Source organism: Biomphalaria glabrata, chromosome 13 (assembly GCF_947242115.1).
Source record: "Biomphalaria glabrata chromosome 13, xgBioGlab47.1, whole genome shotgun sequence".
Lineage (NCBI taxonomy): Eukaryota > Metazoa > Mollusca > Gastropoda > Planorbidae > Biomphalaria > Biomphalaria glabrata.
Window position 1 is genome coordinate 2,444,829 of NC_074723.1, and position 20,765 is coordinate 2,465,593.

At 37.6% G+C, this 20,765-nt stretch overlaps 1 protein-coding gene across 1 annotated transcript; it reads right to left on the reverse strand.

Moving 5' to 3' along the window:
* Positions 1 to 6,822: 6,822 nt before the first annotated feature.
* Positions 6,823 to 18,090, reverse strand: LOC106059158 (uncharacterized). The gene is made up of 6 exons (XM_056008957.1): positions 17,961 to 18,090; positions 15,438 to 15,608; positions 14,311 to 14,441; positions 11,867 to 12,119; positions 10,289 to 10,359; positions 6,823 to 7,630 (listed from the first exon to the last, which is right to left on the reverse strand). The coding sequence occupies exons 2-6, from the start codon at positions 15,584 to 15,586 to the stop codon at positions 6,864 to 6,866; spliced, it is 1,371 nt and encodes a 456-aa protein (XP_055864932.1). The 5' UTR covers positions 15,587 to 15,608; positions 17,961 to 18,090; the 3' UTR covers positions 6,823 to 6,863.
* Between the last annotated feature and the right edge of the window lie 2,675 nt (positions 18,091 to 20,765).

Below are 20,765 nucleotides of genomic sequence, written 5' to 3' on the forward strand. Positions count from 1 at the left end.
AGGTCCATAAAATGATGACATCAGCGGTCCATAAAATGATGACAGCAAAGGTCCATAAAATTATGACAGCAAAGGTCCATAAAATGATGACAGCAAAGGTCCATAAAATGATGACATCAGCGGTCCATAAAATGATGACAGCAAAGGTCCATAAAATGATGACAGCAAAGGTCCATAAAATGAGGACAGCAAAGGTCCACAATATGATGACAGCACAGGTCCATACAATGATGACAGCAAAGGTCCATAAAATGATGACAGCAAAGGTCCACATAATGATTACAGCAACGGTCCATAAAATGATGTTTTTTTTAAAAGACTTATGAGTTATTTAAATTCATTATTATTATTATTATTATTTTTGCAACAATTTTTCCCTTAAGAACCTAAGACAAAGGACCTCCATCCTATATCATTAGGTATTCTCTGAGGTCTGCTAGAGTTACAAAAATGTACAAAGTAAATATGTACATGAAGAGCTTAAAATTTTTTTAAATTTTGAATATAACTCATTTTCTGAATAAATTTATTAGTTAAAGAATATTCTATAAATCAATTGAGATAGTGTTTTTTTTCTTGTTTGGTTTTTGTTTGTTTGTTTTTGTTTTATTTTTTAACAATTTCGTAGTCCATTTGGTCCATTATCATGAATTCATGTCCTGTTTGGGGTTGTATTGAATTTTTTTTTTGTTTGGTCAAAGGGATATAACCAAACGAAATTTCCACCTTGCATCTTCCAGTCCTAAACTGTCTCTCTTGTTGAAAAAAAAATTAATAGGTAATTTTTAGTATTGTAATTTTAAAGCAAATAAATAATATATTTAATACCTATACATGCAAATTGGTAAATAGTTATCACTTATAAAAACACACACACATGCATTCAACTTATTTTCTTCGTTGTTGAAACAGATTTTAGTAAATTGATCTGTATGATACAAATGGAATTTTCCAATTCATTGAAAGAAAATAAAGGAATCCTTAAAAAAAAAAAAAAAAAAAAAAAAAATTATGTAAATACAATGGTTCAATATAAAATTACATTTGGGGTCAGCCTTTATAGTGTTCCATTTTAAAATCAACTATATTTCTCTAAATTTTATCCAAAACATTTGGATTAAAAATGACATTATGATACACAGGTTCGAGTCTTAACATTTCAATAATTCATTTACTTTAAGGTACATTTTACTTTTTTTTTTTTTAAATATATATTTTATTTAAAACTTTTCTATCCTATATTGTATAATCCTTCTGTATATATGATCTACTTGAAGTCTATTTAGGATTTTGCTGTCGTAAGTGGCTTTTAAATACATGTTCCATATAAGTATCCTATACTCTGCTAATAAAATCAAGTTCATATCTTTAAGTTTTTTACTTTTTGCTTTGGGTATTTTATTTAAAAATATTGCTATGCCTCTGTTGACTTTGACATGGCTGTTGGCATTTAAAATATTTGACAGAGTTTCTCTCACAATAGTGAAGTTTGGACAGATGTTTTTCTAGTTTGTTATTTTCAACCCCGCATAGTTTACATGTGTGACCTGCCCTGTCCTTACCCCTCTTCTTTATTGGGGTCATCCCATAAATTAGCCTGTAGGTCACCTCCCGTGCTTTCGGAGTTATGTTTTTATTGTGCAATTGCGTGAATGTGTCTGTGTGTGTATTAAACACTATTCCTAATTCCCTCCCCAATTTTATTCTAAGCTCTAAATTTTCCTTAAGTTGATTTCAAAGTGCTGTGTAAATGTTTTTAGTATTTTGGTGTATTAGATTTTCATTGTTTTGTAGGTGTCTGGTTAGTGATCTGTAAAAAAGGTGGATGTGGGTGCCGAAAAAGTGAGGTGTTTGTTTCGGATGGGGAGAATTTTGTTGAGCCTTAAACCGAAATAGTATAAGGTTAAGGGGAAGTTTTCAGGGCACCTAACTACCCTACCGATAAATTTTAAACGAAGTGCTTTAATTTTTGTTTTGAGATCTTGTAGGCTTATCCCCCCTTCTTTTTTATCTTGTATTAGTGTGTTGTGTTGGATACTACTGTATGTGTTTCTGAAAATAAATTTTCTAATGATTTTGTATATGTTTTTTATGAAGTTAGGAGGTGGTTCTAAACTGTTGGCCAGATACAAAACTTTGGGCACTATCAGGTTGTTTACTATAATGGCCCTTCCAAAGATTGTTGTACCCATGTATTGAAATATTTTTATTATTTTCTTTATCTTATCTGCTATTTCATCCCATTGTTTTTTTAATGTAAATTGCCGGGTTTTTGGTCCACACGATACCGTAAATTTTAATCTCTTTTTTTATCTTAAGCCTAAAAGGTAGAACTGTGGGGGGGGGGGGGATATCCCATCTACCTGACCCCATTATGGCTGATTTCTGGATATTAATTTTGGACCCGCTCGCCCTCCCGAAAAGTGTAAATGTCTCTATAATTATTTTAACGTCTTTTTCTGAAGAAGGGAAGAGGGTAGTGTCGTCTGCATATGCCTTGATTTTAACTACGGGATTTGGCCCTGGGATCTTAATACCTAGGAATTCTTGGTTTAAATTGAGGCTATCTATTAGGGGTTCCAGACAGAGGGTGTATAAAAAGGGGGAAAGGGGACACCCTTGCCTGACCGATCTTTTAATGGGGATCCGTTCACTAAGAGATTGGTTGACAATTAACTGACTTGTGGCATCCGTGTAGACCAATTTTATGTATTTGGTTAGGGACTTGTCTATGTTTGTCTTGTCTAGTATCCTAAAGACGTAGTCATGGTCCACTCTGTCAAAGGCTTTTTCCTGGTCTATGGTTATGAGGTCTGCCTTCAAATCTTTCTCTTTGCAGTAGTAAATTACATCTCGTATAAAGTGGTTAAGTTCGTCAATATTTCTGTCGCGGTTTGCTGCAGTGTCATGTCCTATCAAAAGGGGGATTAGGGGTTTTATTCTAAGGAAAATCATTTTGGTCAGCAGCTGTGTTTAACAGGGAGATCGGTCTGAAGTCATTGGGTGTGGTGTTGTCTTCGGTTTTTTTTTGGTAGTAAAATAATGTATGCGAGATTAAAATCTGTGGGCGTCTGTCCTGTTTCAAGCATTGCTTTATAAAGTGTTAGCAGTAGGGGCCCTATGTGTGGGAAAATCTCTTATCAAAAAAAAAAAAAAAAAAAAATTCCGCAATAAAAAAAAAGTTCACAAAAATGAAGTTTACAAGATTACTATTCTTTTTAAATTAGGTCTAACTTGTAATGCATACTAATTAGCTTTTTCTCATAAAAAAAAACTGCTTGCATAACTGATTTTAAAAATTAGATAGCCGTTGCATCAGAACTTTGAATGGTCTAAAGTATTGTGATGTCCGATTTTTAATATCTTTTCTAGTTTACGAGATCTAAACAGGACGGACGTACAGACATTTCGCACAAAACTAATAGCGTCTTTTCCCCTTTCGGGGGCCGCTAAAAAACGAGTCGTGAGATTTATAGGAAACAAATATTCACATTTGAGTAGAACACTGTTTCTTAAACGGAACACATCTAACATTCTGAGTATTTAGCGGAACACTTTGCTTATTTTTTAGAGAGATTCATTCATGTGGTGGCCTACTGGTTAATTTTTCCAGTATTTCTTTAAACACCTATTCAGACCTCTCTGAACACTAGCGTAATCCCAATAGTAAAATCACTAAACTTAGAGATTCCAGAAGACTTAAAATTAAAGTAGCAATAATACTTAAAACACTGAACCCTAAGTAGCAACTACAGAAAAACAAGATAATACAAAGGTTAATTTCTTATTCTATACGCAAGAACAAAGTCGTACAGACCCAAAATAGATCAGTGAGATTGATAACAAACGAATATTCACATTTGACTAGAGTAACACCTTTAGTAAAATCACTAAATTTAGAAAACCTTCAGGACAGAAGGCTCAAAAGTAAAGTAGCAATTATACATAAAACACTGAAACATAATCTTCAAATACAAAAACAAGATCTAATAAAATACTCTGAAAGACACAAAGATAAAGGCACATTCCTCGTCCCATATGCTAGGACAAATTTGTACAAATACTCCTTCTTTCCTAGTGCTATTAGAGCATGGAATGGGTTGCCTGAGCTAGCCAGGAAAACCAGTGACTTGGCAGAATTTAAGTCATTGGTTAATATGCATACGCGTAGGACGTAATCATCTTCTTTTTTGAAGTAACGTCTGTATTATATAAGATAAGATAAGATAAGATAAGTGGTCTGTCTTCTCTAGATGTCATTAGAACATGGAACGTGTCACCTAAATGAGCCAGGAAAAGTTGAAAACTAATGATGTATCTGAATTTAAGTCTTTGAAAACAACACAGAAACAAGATCGTCTTTACGGGGGCTTCACACCATCTGCCCTGTAGATCGCCAAGTCTGAAAGGGAAACTTTTATTTAAAATAACAAGCATGACTTGGACGTAGGACGAAATTATCTTCCCCTGTCGGGGAACGTCTGAAATTTATAAGTTAAAATATAAGATTAGGTGCTGTAGTATGCAGGGGCGGACTGGATGTCCAAATCGGCCCAGACATTTCTATACAGTACGGCCCATAAATTGTATATCATATGATGGGACTCCAATTATAGGCCTATCTGTTCTCAAAATCATTATGTTATATTTTTATAATGCATCGATAACTGTATGCATGCTCTATATCTTTATAAGAAATAAAGCGCTTATGTTGCTTTTTAATCGGTATGTTTATAGGCCCTAAAAGGATGAAGCCTACTAATAGCACTGTCTACGGATGTAGGTTATTAAATTATTTTTTTTGAAAATGTGTTAGATTCATTTAGTATTACACTGTAGTCTGTAAAAGATGTTATTAACATAAAACTCATATAGCCCCTTATATATGAGAATATTATAAAACCTTTAACAATTTAATGCCCTAGTGTCATTCATGAGGCCTTTTAGGTGGCACTATCGGCCAATTTAAGTACCGGCCTACCGGGCATTTGCCCAAATGCCCATATAGTCAGTTTGCCTCTGGTAGTATGCTTTTCGTGATTTGACCATTTGGGCAGTATCCCGCGTACAGGGAAGGGGCGCAGCGGTCCTGGTCATCCAGTCTGGACATCGAAAATAGTTTTTTCTTTATATAAAAGTCATATCATTCCGCTGTGTTCATGAGACTAAACTTGACTAAACAGTAGGCTTAGGACTGTTGTGTGTGGTGGCGTGCGTTCGCTGGTGATCTCTTATGTAATCAGTGCTAGGTCTTTATTACTGAAGAATTGTCTGAAACATTTCTAAAGGATTGTCTGAAACATTTTTTGAAGAATTGTCTGAAACTTCTAAAACAAAGAAGTTAAAAATCACTGCAGTTATGTACGAGTGTGGGGCTAATCTAAAGATATGAGGAATTATGTCCAGATCCAGCGCTAAGACATTTCACTGCTAAGTCGTGTATTCGATAACTCTATAAGTCTTTCTAAAATGTATGTGGCTACACTGTAAGGGCCTATTTCCTATTTCCTCTCCTCCTACACATGTATACTGGGAACTTAATTCTTGTGTGCTGTTTGTGCTTGTGTTTGTGTTTGTATTCGTACTGTGCTCTGTCGGTCGTCAACCGTGACTTCTCTCTCCCCCCTATCTCTCCCTCTTTCTCTTCTCTCTCCCTCTTTCTCTTCTCTCTCCCTCCTTCTCTCTCCCTCCCTCCTTATCTCTCCCTCCTTCTCTCTCCCTCCCTCCTTATCTCTCCCTCCTTCTCTCTACTTCCCTCTCTCTCCCTCTTTCTCTTCTCTCTCCCTCTTTCTCTTCTCTTTCCCTCCTTCTCTCTCCCCACTTCTCTCTCCCTCCTTCTCTCTCCCTCCTTCTCTCTCCCCACTTCTCTCTCCCTCCTTCTCTCTCCCTCCTTCTCTCTTCCTCCTTCTCTCTCCCCACTTCTCTCTCCCTCCTTCTCTCTCCCTCCTTCTCTCTCATTCCTTCTCTCTCCCTCTTTCTCTTCTCTTTCCCTCCTATTCTCTCCCTCCTTCTCTCTCCCTCCCTCTCTCTCCCTCTTTCTCTTCTCTCTACCTCCCTCTCTCTCCCTCCTTCTCTCTCCCTTCTTCTCTCTCCCTCTTTCTCTTTTCTCTCCCTATTTCTCTTTTCTCTCCCTCCTTCTCTCTCCCTCCATCTCCCTTCCTCCTTCTATCTCCCTCCTTCTCTCTCCCTCCCTCCTTATCTCTCCCTCCTTCTCTCTACTTCCCTCTTTCTCCCTTTTTCTCTTCTCTCTCCCTCCTTCTCTCTCCCTCCTTCTCTCTCCCTCCTTCTCTCTCATTCCTTCTCTCTCCCTCTTTCTCTTCTCTTTCCCTCCTATTCTCTCCCGCCTTCTCTCTCCCTCCCTCTCTCTCCCTCTTTCTCTTCTCTCTCCCTTCTCTCTCCCTCTTTCTCTTTTCTCTCCCTCTTTCTCTTTTTTCTCCCTCCTTCTCTCCCTCCTTTCCCTCTCTCTTAATATGTATATCTTAAATACATATATATAAATATAATAAGGCTTTTTTTTTTCAGTCGAAGATTAATAGAAGTGCAATATTTCACATGGCTACGCAGTCCCAGCTGCGACCTACATATTTTGCCACAACCAGCCCAAAACTTAATAGTCCGGCGGTGGTCGATTTTGAATCTCTTTTCGCCGGATAATAAGATTATATATATATACAGAGAGAGAGAGAGAGAGAGAGAGAGATACATACATACATACATACATACATACATACATACATACATACATAGTTATATATATATATATATATATATATATATATATATATATATATATATATATATATATAAAGAAGACAATGTAACTCAATGTTATCAACTTTATATTATATTATATTTTTTGGTTTCTAATTAAAGTAACGCGAGAATCTCGGGTTCCAATCCGGCATGTTTAATTCGTCCCACACAGGATCCTTTTGGTGTCCGTTTCTAGGGAATTGACGTGGCTCCACCAGGTTGTCTACGAAGTCTGGTTGATACGTCGTGGTTTCGTCCTTGACCTTGTTTGCGTGTTCATTCATCCCATTGGCCACTCCGCTATTACTTTCACTCCTAAAGTTGGTGCTCTGGCGGCCATTAGCACTGTCGTAAACATGATTGTTATTGCCGTAAACTTGATTCCTGCTGTCGTAACCTTGATTTCCACTGTCGTAAACTTGATTGTTTCCGGTGTCGAAAAGGTTGTTGAGACTATCGTAACTATTGTTGCTGTCGGCGCTGTTGCTTAGATCGTCTGAAAAAAGCTTGTAGATGTCGGAGCCGGCTGCACCCAGGTCAACAAAAGGGGCGTCCTGGCGAGCTTCAGACACTGGAACATCAGGTCCAGGAAGATAACCGTTGGAACTGTCAACTCCCGAGTCATTATTGCTGGTGTGAACGGAAGGAATGTTATCCATCGCCTTGGCCGATTTGTGGACAGTGTTGGCCGAAATGGTCATGTTGAGAGGAATCAGGGAGACAACGTCAGGGCTGGTATCAAACAGAGAGAATGGGTTGTCCAGATCAAGCCTGTAGCCCAGTTTCTTGCGGTACTCAAACGATTTCTCAAAGGCCTTAATGTCGACGTCACTGACAAGGTCTCTCAGAACATTGGATAAATCTAGGCCAGTGCTGCCTGCAAAAGAACCAATCAAAGAAATACCGCTTGATACAGAATTATTTAATAAATATTGAAAAAATATTAAATATATTAAACAAAACAATTATCCTACATTTAATTTTAAAAAATTAGGCCTACAACCTTGTATTTCATTGTAGATAATTGTAAACAAAAAACAACAACAACAAAAAAAAAACACATAAACAGAACACATTTGTACAAGTGCTCTTTCTTCCCTTGTGCCATTAGAGCAAAGAATGGGTTGCCATAATCAGCCAGGAAAACCACCGATTTAGCAGAGTTTAAGTCATTGATTAACATGCATGACTAGACTGACACATGAAATGCGTAGGACATGATTATATTCTTTTTGTTTTTTGAAGTAACGTCTGTAATATATAAGATAAGATCTGTAATTTATCTTGTTAATATAGACTATCTTGTACATCTTGATTCATGGATTATCAGAAGATGCCTTCGTGTAAGTCTACGGGAGTATTTAGTAACTATTTACATGAAAGTCGATTCTTCACCTTCACCAATCCCTTAGTCTGTTGGACCGTTAGGGGCACCACACAAGATCTGTTAACCGTTTTTCTCCATTCCTCTATGTCCTTTGCCTTGGATAGAACTGCATTCACCGACATGCGTGTCTATGTTTTGATGTTTTCTTCCCATGGCTTTCTATGTCTTCTTATTCTTTCCCTTCTTCTTCCTGGTACTGTTCCCTGAAGGAAGGTCTTTGAGATCCCAGAGGACCTTGTGATACAACACGATTTAATAACTATACCTTAGTTTGGTTAATCGTTAGGGCACCATTCATGATCTGTCAACCTTTTTTTTTCCATTCCTCTCTGTCTTTTGCCTCGGATAGAATCGTTAAGGCACCATGCAAGATTTTTCAACCGTCTGACTACATTCCTGTCTTTTGCCGTGGATAGAATCGTTAAGGCACCATGCAAGATTTTTCAACCGTCTGACTACATTCCTGTCTTTTGCCGTGGATAGAATCTCTTTCAATGTTTTCAATTCTCTTTTATGGCGTCTCTGTCTGCCTCTTCTTCTTTTTCCTGGTACTGTTCCCTGTAGGAAGGTCTTTGCAAGAACTTGTGATATGGACATAGAGTTTTAGTTTTGCGTTTTGTTGAAAGTGGTTAGCAGTTTATCGAGGGGGGTCCAATCGTTGTACTGTTTCTAATCTCCTGGTCTGTGTTACGGTCTTTGTAAGGGGCACCTACGTTTTCAATGTCATTAATAAGATCCTTTTTTCTAGTTCTGCAGTGAGCTTCAAGTTTTCTATTACCATCAATCTTCGGCCGATATAAATGTAGAAAATACTTTTATTTAATACAGCTTTTGGGCATTAACTAAATATTGTCAGGGGCAGGTATGGTGAGAGTGATTGTGCTGTTTCGTTGTACTATTTAAGTATGAAAGAGTTATATCCCTTTGTTTATTTCTTTCCCCCCTCCCCCCCCCCCACCCCCACCCCCAAGGCATGAATGTGAACAGCATACACCTGATGTTTTTGAATGGGAGTTTCCTTTGGTTGATAGAGTGAAATAATTGGTAGTTAGTTGTATTATGTTCCTGGGCTGGTGTTGTATGTATAAAATATACATTGAAGTTTGATGTCACTATTTGTGCTCTTTTGATTACTAAGTAGTAAAGTATCATTATTATTCCATGGATTTAGTGCTATTCTGGAGTTGGAGTTAAATATATTTAGTAGTAATTGATCCTAATTGTATAACAATTATCAAGCCCCATATCGAGCCACAGGAACCAAGTCCAGCCAAGCCTAAAATGAACTCTGACAAATATCTAAACCTAGGTTCATTTAAGTTGCCAATTTTCTTTTACCATCTGGAACATTTGACATTGTAAAGTTTAAAAACCTAGACGAGATAAATGCATGAGACCTTATTAAACATTTGACAGTCTGGTAAAAACAGTTTTTAGACAGTACCCAGTGAAAGAGAACAACACAAAATATTGCAAACTAAAAAAAAAAACATTTAAAAATATTTTTTTTAAAAGCCATACCTCCATTATTAAACTTTAAATGTGATAAAATAAATTTTAAAAAAAAATTTTGATTCATTCGGGTATCGAACCCGTGACACCGTCAGGTACTAGAGCTCACGCATTTTCTGATTCGGCCAGCGTGGGATGCATACTTGATATGTTCATTAAATGGAAATCTACAACTAACACTAGACCTAATGTCCTGATTTAGAACTTTTAAGATCTAGTGTATATCTACTTCTAGATCTACAATCTTGATGTAATCTATATTCGATTTTCGTAAAAATATAATGAACGCTTATCAGCTTCAATAAAATTGAAGTAATTTTAAATTTACTCAGTTATCGCATAATACGGCTGACTACGCAATGTTGGCTCTAGACCTAGATATAGTCTCCAGCCAAATTTACATTTATTTATTTTTACTTTGAAACATTATAACGGTTAAATTATAGTTCTTTCCGTGTGGCCAAGGAGCTAGTAATTCTTTTCTCAGCGATATGCATCAACTGTTAAATGTCTATGAAAATCGTTAGAGCCATTTTTGAAATCAGCTTTCGGCTCACCCAGGTTCCATGAAGGAGTGACATGAATAGAGATATTGATTTAAAAAAAAACACATATTAAAATGTAAATTTTCATTACCGTTTTTACTTGGTGTTAATGGTTGCGACTCCAGGAAATGGATGTCTGAGTGGTTGTTGACTATCCAAACTCTGGAGATATACATTTAAAATGGTTGGTATGAGGAGAAGAACAGAGAATAAAGACTCATAATTTTATCAAAAGATTAAATGACCAATAGTTCTTGTGGATGATTTAGTTTGGTATCATTATTTGTTTTCGGGAAATCAAATACAAATTTTTTATGCAAATCTATATCTGGGTTTAAAAACTGATGCAATGAAAATCTTTTGAAGTCAACGCTAAAAATTTTCAGAGTTAAATAAAAACGCATGTACATGGCTGCTGGTCGTGCGGTATGCGCACTGGACTATCGACCGGTCATCTTGATGGACCTGGGCTCATATCCTGACCGCTGCCATCCCCCGTCGTCCTTCGGTAGGTTTGGACTAAGAAGTGTTATCACTGTTATGGCACGATTAGAAATTAGTTATTTCATCGAAATGGGAAAGTTTTGACTTAGAGACCATGACGCAACTACTAAAAACAAGACTTGGACTTGAGGAAGAAAAGCGAAATGTGAACAGACTAATTTTGACGGCTTTAAAGAGAGGCAGTTTTATGAACGTTGAGATTGAGCTTGACGACATTCGACAGTTCCCTTCGTTATTATTAAACTTCTTGTTCGACAATCGCCTTCAGCGTCGACTCACTTATACTGTTGGCCTTTCGACTGTGGTATTGGATTTCGTTATTTGAGTGTTCCCCCTTGTAACATATTGGTATTATGTGTACATTTGCACACTAGCGCGTCAGTGCAACACCGCTTGTGTTTACGTAATAAATGCAGTTCCTAACATGTCTTCCCTCTTAAACACTAGTTTGTTATTTGTGTAATACGAATATTCTTCACCCCCTGTTTGACTCAGCTGCATAAGACACAGCAAAGAAGCGCCAACAGAAGTAAATTATCTACAACTCTAAAAGGAGCATCAAAAACAGGTAAAAAACCAAATGGATTTGTTAGAGCGAAACAAAATATAAATATTCTATTTACTGCAAATTTCTTCTTCAGTCTATTTGTTTTCTTTCACATGCTTCGGAAGTTCATCGCGAATTAAAGAATATTTAGGCAGCTGTTTGAGAAAAACATTCATTAGAAAGTTAAAAAGATTCTAGAAATAAAAAATCCCCCTTTGGATCAGGAAGCAAAAAAAAAACAAAGATTTACTGCTGCAGGGGGTAAACGACTGTATAGAAAATACGAAAAACATGCATATATGTAACCCTGCCGGACCAAGTAAAACAAAGGACGTTTGGGCCACGAGGCCTTCATCAGCTACAAAATAAACGAAAAAAAAATTGTTTGTTTTGTAGCTGATGAAGGCCTCGTGGCCCAAAAATTCTTTGTTTTGCTTGGTCCGGCAGGGTCAGGAAGCAATTTGGCTCTAAATCTGATAGACATTGGACACGATTTTTTGTCATGCTACAAATGCAAGAAAATTGCAAGGAAAGAGTTTGGTCTTGTATGCTGCCTTTGTAAAAGAAAAGACATTGATTACTAAACATGGGGGGCTCGGCCTTAATCTACCAACTCACATAAAGTTAATCTGGCCATGATTAAATCCATCTGGCTGAAACTTCAGGGTGATGTTTCTCCTGGTGTGGTCCGCCATCTTGTGGAAAGCGCCGTGAGTCTCCTGGTTGTAGGCTAGTATGTCTCCACAGGAGCCGACAATGATATTGTTCTCGTCTTCCACGAAGCTTCCGGCCACCATGTTGCTCTCGTCCACAGCGTAGATGGAGAATCCAGTGACTGCGCGGTCAGAGTCCTCGTTGGCGGTGATATTAACTGATGTTCAAAGACAAAACAAGCAAAATATTTTTTTTGCAAAAATCCCTTTTTTTCAACAAAAAAAACTTATCGAAGAGAAAGAACTTATAACTATATCTCTCAAAAATGCAGACGTTATTTCCCTTATTCGATATCAAACAAAACATAATAATTACCAATAATTAATTGACTATTTTGGTTATTTTTTTATTGATTCATGTTTTGTTAGGTATAATAAATGGTTGTTTAAAGTTTCAACTTGATCCCAGAATAAGTGAGGGAGAAATGACGAATACAATTATCTAAGGGGATCAAACCCTACATATTTAGGCATATCTGTGAATACTGAAGGAGTTAAATTTCCCTGTTGCTATCAAACGAAATAATTAATAACAAAAAATTAATTGACTTATTGGTTTATTTGTTTCATTGGTCCACTTTCAACTTGATTCGAGAATAGGTGTGGGAGAAATAACGTGTACAAACTTTTAACAGACAGACAGAGTTAATAAAAGCTTTGTAAAAGTACGTTTAGATGCTGCTACATGTAGCTAAAGTAAGGCATTCAATGAAACGGCAGCATTATGAACCAACTAGAAGTTATAGTTCAATACATTACCAGACATTCAAAAACATTTGTAGTTGTGTGAGACACTGTTAACTATTACCTTTTTTTTTTTTTATTGACACTTTCTTTTTGTTTGTTGATGTTGACTTCTGGGAAGGCATAGCTCTAGACCCCACTATGTGGAGAGAGAGGGTAACCGAGATAGCTATGGGCATCGAACAAAACATTGACCTCAACTCAGCGTGCCAAAATAAAAGGGCCGGCTCCTCTGTCACAAAAGCGAAGGCCACCTTAACCTGAGAGAATAGCGTTGGATGTCTCTCGAGAATAGGGCTCCACGGTCACATGAAAATGTTCTACGATAGCCATAGTAGTTCTACGAGATGAGCCATAGTCGTTCTACGAGATGAGCCATAGTCGTTCTACGAGATGAGCCATAGTCGTTCTAAGAGATGAGCCATAGTCGTTCTACGAGATGAGCCATAGTCGTTCTAAGAGATGAGCCATAGTCGTTCTAAGAGATGAGCCATAGTCGTTCTACGAGATGAGCCATAGTCGTTCTAAGAGATGAGCCATAGTCGTTCTAAGAGATGAGCCATAGTCGTTCTAAGAGATGAGCCATAATCGTTCTAAGAGATGAGCCATAGTCGTTCTAAGAGATGAGCCATAATCGTTCTAAGAGATGAGCCATAGTCGTTCTAAGAGATGAGCCATAGTCGTTCTAAGAGATGAGCCATAGTCGTTCTAAGAGATGAGCCATAGTCGTTCTAAGAGATGAGCCATAATCGTTCTAAGAGATGAGCCATAGTCGTTCTAAGAGATGAGCCATAATCGTTCTAAGAGATGAGCCATAGTCGTTCTAAGAGATGAGCCATAGTCGTTCTAAGAGATGAGCCATAGTCGTTCTACGAGAAGAGCCATAGTCGTTCTAAGAGATGAGCCATAGTCGTTCTAAGAGATGAGCCATAGTCGTTCTAAGAGATGAGCCATAGTCGTTCTACGAGAAGAGCCATAGTCGTTCTAAGAGATGAGCCATAGTCGTTCTAAGAGATGAGCCATAGTCGTTCTACGAGATGAGCCATAGTCGTTCTAAGAGATGAGCCATAGTCGTTCTACGAGATGAGCCATAGTCGTTCTACAAGATGAGCCAAAGTAGTTCGATAGTTGCTCAGACTATCAATTAGACTTCTGGTCTCTCAAAGTAACGAATTACTTGAAGGATTTAAGATGATCCTATATCACCACACACAGGTAACATTGAGTTTAATTAATATCTTTAGATTCAATTCAATCAAATTATCATTCACACTACAAACAAAATCATCGTTAAACTTAAATAACGTGTACGAATCATATAAGTAGGTGCTTAGTATAATAGCCTGATTGAGATAGTGCTATGAATATTAGTAAAAGCATAGTGAACATAGACTAATTACTAATTGCTGATCAAAAGCCTAATGACCGATGAACGCAATATTTTGCCTCTTGCCTCTTTATAGTCTCCCATAATACTTATCTAGAATGATTGACGTACTAAATATTTAAAAAAAAATGGAGTGACCAATTAGATATTATGAATGATTAACCTACTAGATATATGGAATGATTGACCTACTCAGTATAATGGAACGATTGACCTACTTGTGATTAGGTCCAGCCAGTAAGTTGAGGCACTTATGTCCATATCGTAGTAAAGTTCACCGTGGCGGTTAGGCTCACAGTAGCCATTACATCTGCTGTTGAAGTGCAGGGGTTGGCGCTTGTTGGTGGACCTGGAGACACACATCGTAGGAATTAGAACTTAGAGCTAGTGACACACATATATATAGGCCATATATATATTTATATATATTGCGCCAATGTTTATTGATGTGTGTAAAACCAGTTGTCAGGATCTACCGCAATCAAAAAAAGAACTTTAGATTCTACCCTTTCAAATCTCTAAATCTGATCTTGTTATACTGACTAATTTAAAAAAATACGATACTAGAGTTCCATAGAATCCAGAAAAAAGGGAACTTACTCGTCATATTAAGTTTGTTCCTCTTCTCTTATTTCTTATTGCCCTTACAAAATATTATTCTCTCTAGTTTTTCAATGAGTAATCTAAATATAGTTCTACAATAATGAAGACTCATTGTGACACATTGGCCAGCAGAAATGTCAAGTTGAAGAGAATATTGACTCACGGGCAATCTGTCTTACATTTGGAATCTGAACTCAAGTTGAGCCATTAATACACCATGGGGAGGACCATATTTGGTGATTAATGTATGAATCTATTATTTATTTCGTCCTTAGCTGAAACAAAGCCTTGCAGACAACATGCTTGTGACAACCTACTGTGACAATCTACTTGAAACTACCAGTGGCAATGTATCTGTAACATAACTGTGAAACCCTAACTGTGACAAAATAACTGTGAAAACCTACCTGTGACAATATATCTGTGACAGCCTACCTGTGAGAATATATCTGTGACAACCTACGTGAACCTACATGTGACTATATGTGACAAATCTACCTTTGACAACTTACCTGTGACAACCAACTTGAACCTAACTTTTACGACCTACCTGCAATTGACAACCTACCTGTGACAACCTAAGTGAAAATACCTGTAACAACCTACCAGTGACAATTTTTTTGTCACAATCCGCATACGAGTATTTGACAACCTACTTAAATTTACCTGTGACAACATGACTATGACAACCTACTTGAATACGCATGTGACAATCTACCTGTGACATCCTACTTGTACCTACCTGTGACAAAAAACACTTCGAGTGGCGGAGAAACCTTTGGCTAGTTTCGATCCATCGCTGAAGCTGGATACGTGTTCAGTAAATAAAGCCAACACAACCAGCGCAATGAAACTTAGGGTCAAAGCGAGTCGGTCTTGAACCATCGTCATTCTGTGCCCTCAACACAGGGGTCTGAAGAACAGACAAGTTGTAAAGTGTCTCTTTAACAGCGATGTCATAAATATACTACAATACCTCGAGAGTAATTGCCGTTGTTTTGTACTGGCATTTAGAAGAAACTTAAAATGTCATATCTTTACAATAAACTTTTAATCGGTCTTAAACTTTTGTTTTATTTATCATTAAAAAACTTTGATTAAAGGATAATATTTTATGAATTGAAATCTTGTTTCTTATATATGTCCATGATGGATAAATCAGTTTTAAAAAATCTGAAATAACTTATCAGGAAGTTCAATTTTAAGAATTTCTCATCTGTCCCTTGACTGTCGTCGTAGAGACGCTGTGATCGTTCGCGTAACAAGATCCCATTTTCCCGGCCAGCGGCTGCTCCAAGAAGGATAGCAAGAGAGAGGATGGTCTATTCTTTTATGTTGTCCAGCCAACTCTTCTTTGGACGACCTTTTCTTCAGTGAGTCATTGCCTTACAATAGGACCAAACCAGCTCGGCTTTCGACCCTTCCCAGTATTGATGAGTTCCTTTGTTGCCCGCCAGGGTGTTTTAACGTCTGCCAAAGATTTGGTCGTTAAGTTATATTACTGTTATACTAAGCTCGAACAAATGGTTAGAGCAGCCGGTGAAGGCCAGGCCGCTTGGGACTACATCTGTTTATAGCAACAGCCCCTAAACTAAAGCCAAAAGATTGGGCTCTCGAGATACTGTCCAATTTGGGTTAGCAGATCATAGGCGCGACGTTGTTCTTGGTTTTACATGCTTTAGATGTTCCTTCAGAGCTTTAGATTATTAAATCCTAAACAAAGCGTCCTTCGGGGTGGTGGGGGATAGAGGCGGGTTCGAACTCCGTACCGACGAGACGCGTACCACTTGACCAGGCAGACATCCAAGGCTTGATATAAAGAAATCAGAAAGTTAAAAAATGTAATTTTAAATAAAAATTAATATGTCTACAATGTCCTATGATATCATGTAATGAAGATTTACAAGATGTCATGCAATGTAGATTCACAAGATGTCATGCAATGTAGATTCACAAGATGTCATGCAATGTAGATTCACAAGATGTCATGCAATGTAGATTCACAAGATGTCATGCAATGTAGATTTACAAGATGTCATGCAGTGTAGATTCACAAGATGTCATGCAATGTAGATTCACAAGATGTCATGCAATGTAGATTAACAAGATGTCATGCAATGTAGATTCACAAGATGTCATGCAGTGTAGATTCACAAGATGTCATGCAATGTAGATTAACAAGATGTCATGCAATGTAGATTCACAAGATGTCATGCAATGTAGATTCACAAGATGCCATGCAATGTAGATTCACAAGATGTCATGCAATGTAGATTCACAAGATGTCATGTAATGTTGATACACACACATAAGCCAAAACGTGTCATTAAAGGGACATAACTTATTTTATTGTAGTCGTGAGATTACCTTCGCAGTTACCTCCACATTTTGAACACAAACTGATAGCAATTTTGCTTGGACAGAACCATTAAAAATACAATAATATATTTTTTTTTATTTTAGAAAAGAAGTTGAAGTCTTAGCCCCAGACTACCTCAAGGGACGACAGCGAGCTGGATTCCAACTTGAGGCCACCGTCACGTGACCAGTTAGCTAATAATTAACTTAAACGACTCTCTCACTCTTTTTCTGTCTGTCTGTCTGTCTGTCTGTCTGTCTCTCTCTCTCTCTCTGCGGCATATAACGTCTCGAGACACGATCTTTTCTCTTTATAACTAATCACGTGACTAAAGAGACTAATCCTGTTGTTGATTCTACATAGTAAAAACCATTCTGAGACTAAAGTTTTGGGCTTAGTCAAACGTACACACACACATACGCACACAAACACACACAAACACACACATACGCACACAAACGCACACATACGCACACAAACACACACATACACACACACAAATCGAAAGATTGACATCTAAATTCGATAAAAGTTATCTCAAGCCAAAGAACTTTTTAAATATAAATAAATAATTTGATATTAGAAATATTACAATATTTTAAGTCGACCACCGGCGGAAAAATGGTCGTGCCTGCGCTGGATGTGGCAAATATGTAGGTCGCACACAAGGACATACTACATTCCTCATTAATCTTTGGAATCGAAGACAAGCCTTATTACTGTATTTAGAAATTGAAATTATATCTGAAGTTTAAGTTCATGAAGTTTCATAATACTTATTCCTAACATTTGCCTTATGTTGAGATTGTTTACGCATAATTAAAACGATACTCTTTTAAGGCCTATAATCGTTTAAAAAAAAAAAGATATAAAATGAATAAGAAATCAGAGTGAATCATAACCTACCTGCACGAATCTCAGCTGGACATCGCAATGTGTAGATCGAACATTAAGACTGTCATCGTCAACCTTTAGCATTAAAAAAAAAAGCAGAACCCACAGTGTCCTCCCCTTCTCCTAGTTCGCCAGGTCTTTAGCTCTACCTGAACTGTTACCTGTGATGTTTGATTGATTTGATGGATGGGATTGAATCAAAGTGTCTCTTCAACGAGATTTAGACGGACTGGCAAGTAACTACACACCACAATGTCAATTTTAGTTTTATTTTGTGGATTTTTTGTTCCTAATTTTTATTACGTTGAAGCATACGCCATGATATTACTTGTAGATTATGTCACATTACAGGGACCAGGTTATATACGCCATGATATTACTTGTAGATTATGTCACATTACAGGGACCAGGTTATATACGCCATGATATTACTTGTAGATTATGTCACATTACAGGGACCAGGTTATATACGCCATGATATTACTTGTAGATTATGTAACATAACAGGGACCAGGTTATATATAATTATTTTAAAAAAGCACGGATTTAATTACTGAAAATCATTATTTCAAAGAGTATTTTATTATCGATGTTACAATGGAACGATGAAACGATGGTAAACACACCTTCCTATTTAGTATAGAAAGGGGTTCCCCTTGAGATCTATACGGGCAGATGATATAAAGGCCATCTGTTTCTTTGGCCCACGGTTAACGAGGGTGTAGTGTGACCAGCACAACGAGCAACAGCCTTTACTTTTACCCATTAGAGCTGGACTCCCTAAAGATCTCGAAATTAAGAATACCAGTCTTCTCCAGGATTCGAACCCGGAACCTCCAGTTCTGAAGCCAGGCGCTTTGCCACCATCCACCGCACCTTCACCTTCCTATTTACAGAAGTTAAATCCGATTACCCAAAGTCCAATGCATGCTGGAGAGTCTTGTTTCGGTGGAGAAATAAAAGCATTTATATTTTGGAAATTTTTTACCTATCCCTTAGACTGCTGGACATCACAAAAAGATTGAACACACACTCTTACAGGTACTACTAAAAAACAATAATAATAATAGGTTACACAAAAGTAGACTTGACATGAAGCTTGAATCTTGACTGAGTCCGCTAAAAATTGCCTTCCTAAGTATACATTCCCACCCTCTCTAAAAAAAAAAAAAGCTTCTCCGATAGACAGGAAAGAACCAGAATCATTTACTCAAAAGATTAATTCTTATTCTTTTACTTCCTTATCTATTTATTGTTTCCATTGGAAAATTACTGCTGTTTCTGGAAATGTAAACATGTTGTTTGTAGTTGTTGCTGTATTTTTGACACAAACTGTCTTGGAAACCTTGTGACAAAGTTTTCCATCTAAATACTAAGTCACTGATTCTAGACTTTTCATTATTTCCATTTCGGGAGAATCGTTTTTGTACTGTTTCTGGACCTTCTACTCGTTACCTGAGTAGTGTAAAGATGTTCGGTATTCTGTTTACCTGAGTAGTGTAAAGATGTTCGGTATTCTTTTTCAGTATAAAATCTTGCATATCTTTAAACAAATCATTTGTTATCACTTTATAAAAGTTTCCCTCTCAGACCATATAGGGCAGATGATGTTAAGGTCATCGGTGAACGAGGATGTCATGAGGCCAGCACAACGACTAACCGCCTTTAATGTTCCTCAATTATGTCAGGTATCCATTAAAAGCTCAGAGTGGTTAAGCGCTCGGCTTCCGAACCTGAGGTCGTGGGTTCGAATCTCAGTGAAGGCTTTTATTTTGAATATCAGGATTTTTAGGGTGTCCCTGAGTCCACCCAACCCTAACGGATACCTGACTTTAGTTGGGGAACGTAAAGGCGGTTGGTCGTTGTGCTGGCCACATGACACCCTGCTTGTTAACAGTTGGCTATAGAAACAGATGACTTTAAAATCATAGATCGCAAGGTCTGAAAGGGAAACTTGTATCCATTAAAGCTGGGTGAACTCGGAGGCGCCCAAAGGGTCCCAAAATTAAAAATCCTAATCATGAGAAGGATGCGAGCCCGGGATCTCACTGTTTGGAAGCCAAGCGTTTACTACTCAGCCACTTCGCCTGCCGTTAACTATATATTTTGTTAAATCATTATTAGGAATGTTTGCCAACGTTGTGACACGTTATTAAAAAAATACAGCGATTATTTGCGAAAAGTCAGTCATCCGGAACTTTCAAGAACAAATTCTAATCAGACAACATGGGATCCTTGGAGAGAAGTTGATGCAAAAATATTTTTAAAATAAGAGGTCCAACTTCCCAGCAGACGAAACAGTTCCTCAAATGTTTTGTCATGTATAAAATGTTTTACTTATTTCGGATGTTCCTTCAGAGTTGAAGATAATTACTTCCCAGTCCAAACCTCCCGCAGGACGGCGGGGGATGGGAGCGGGCAGGGTTTGAACCCGGGACCATCAATAAGTCCGAACGACAGTCCAGCGTGCAAACCGCACGACCAGGCAGCCATCCATATAAGGTGTCAAACATTAATTTAAACTGATAAAGACTGCCCTGTCCTGACTGAATGTTTGAAAATGTCTACTTTCATAGGAAACAAAAAGTTATTGAATCCCAGGAGAGAGTCACGTGATCACGAGCTCGGTTTTTTGTGAACCGCACCATTGGAGAAGTTGTCCCGAGTTGAGCATTGAAGCAGACGTCTGCGCCTCTGGTGTGGATGACGTTCGATGACCATCAATCACGTGGCTGTCCAGCACAATTTTTTTCCAAACGAGAACTTTTAACATAGAACAGCCAATAAAAAACACATTCAACAGACCTCCTTTTGTGG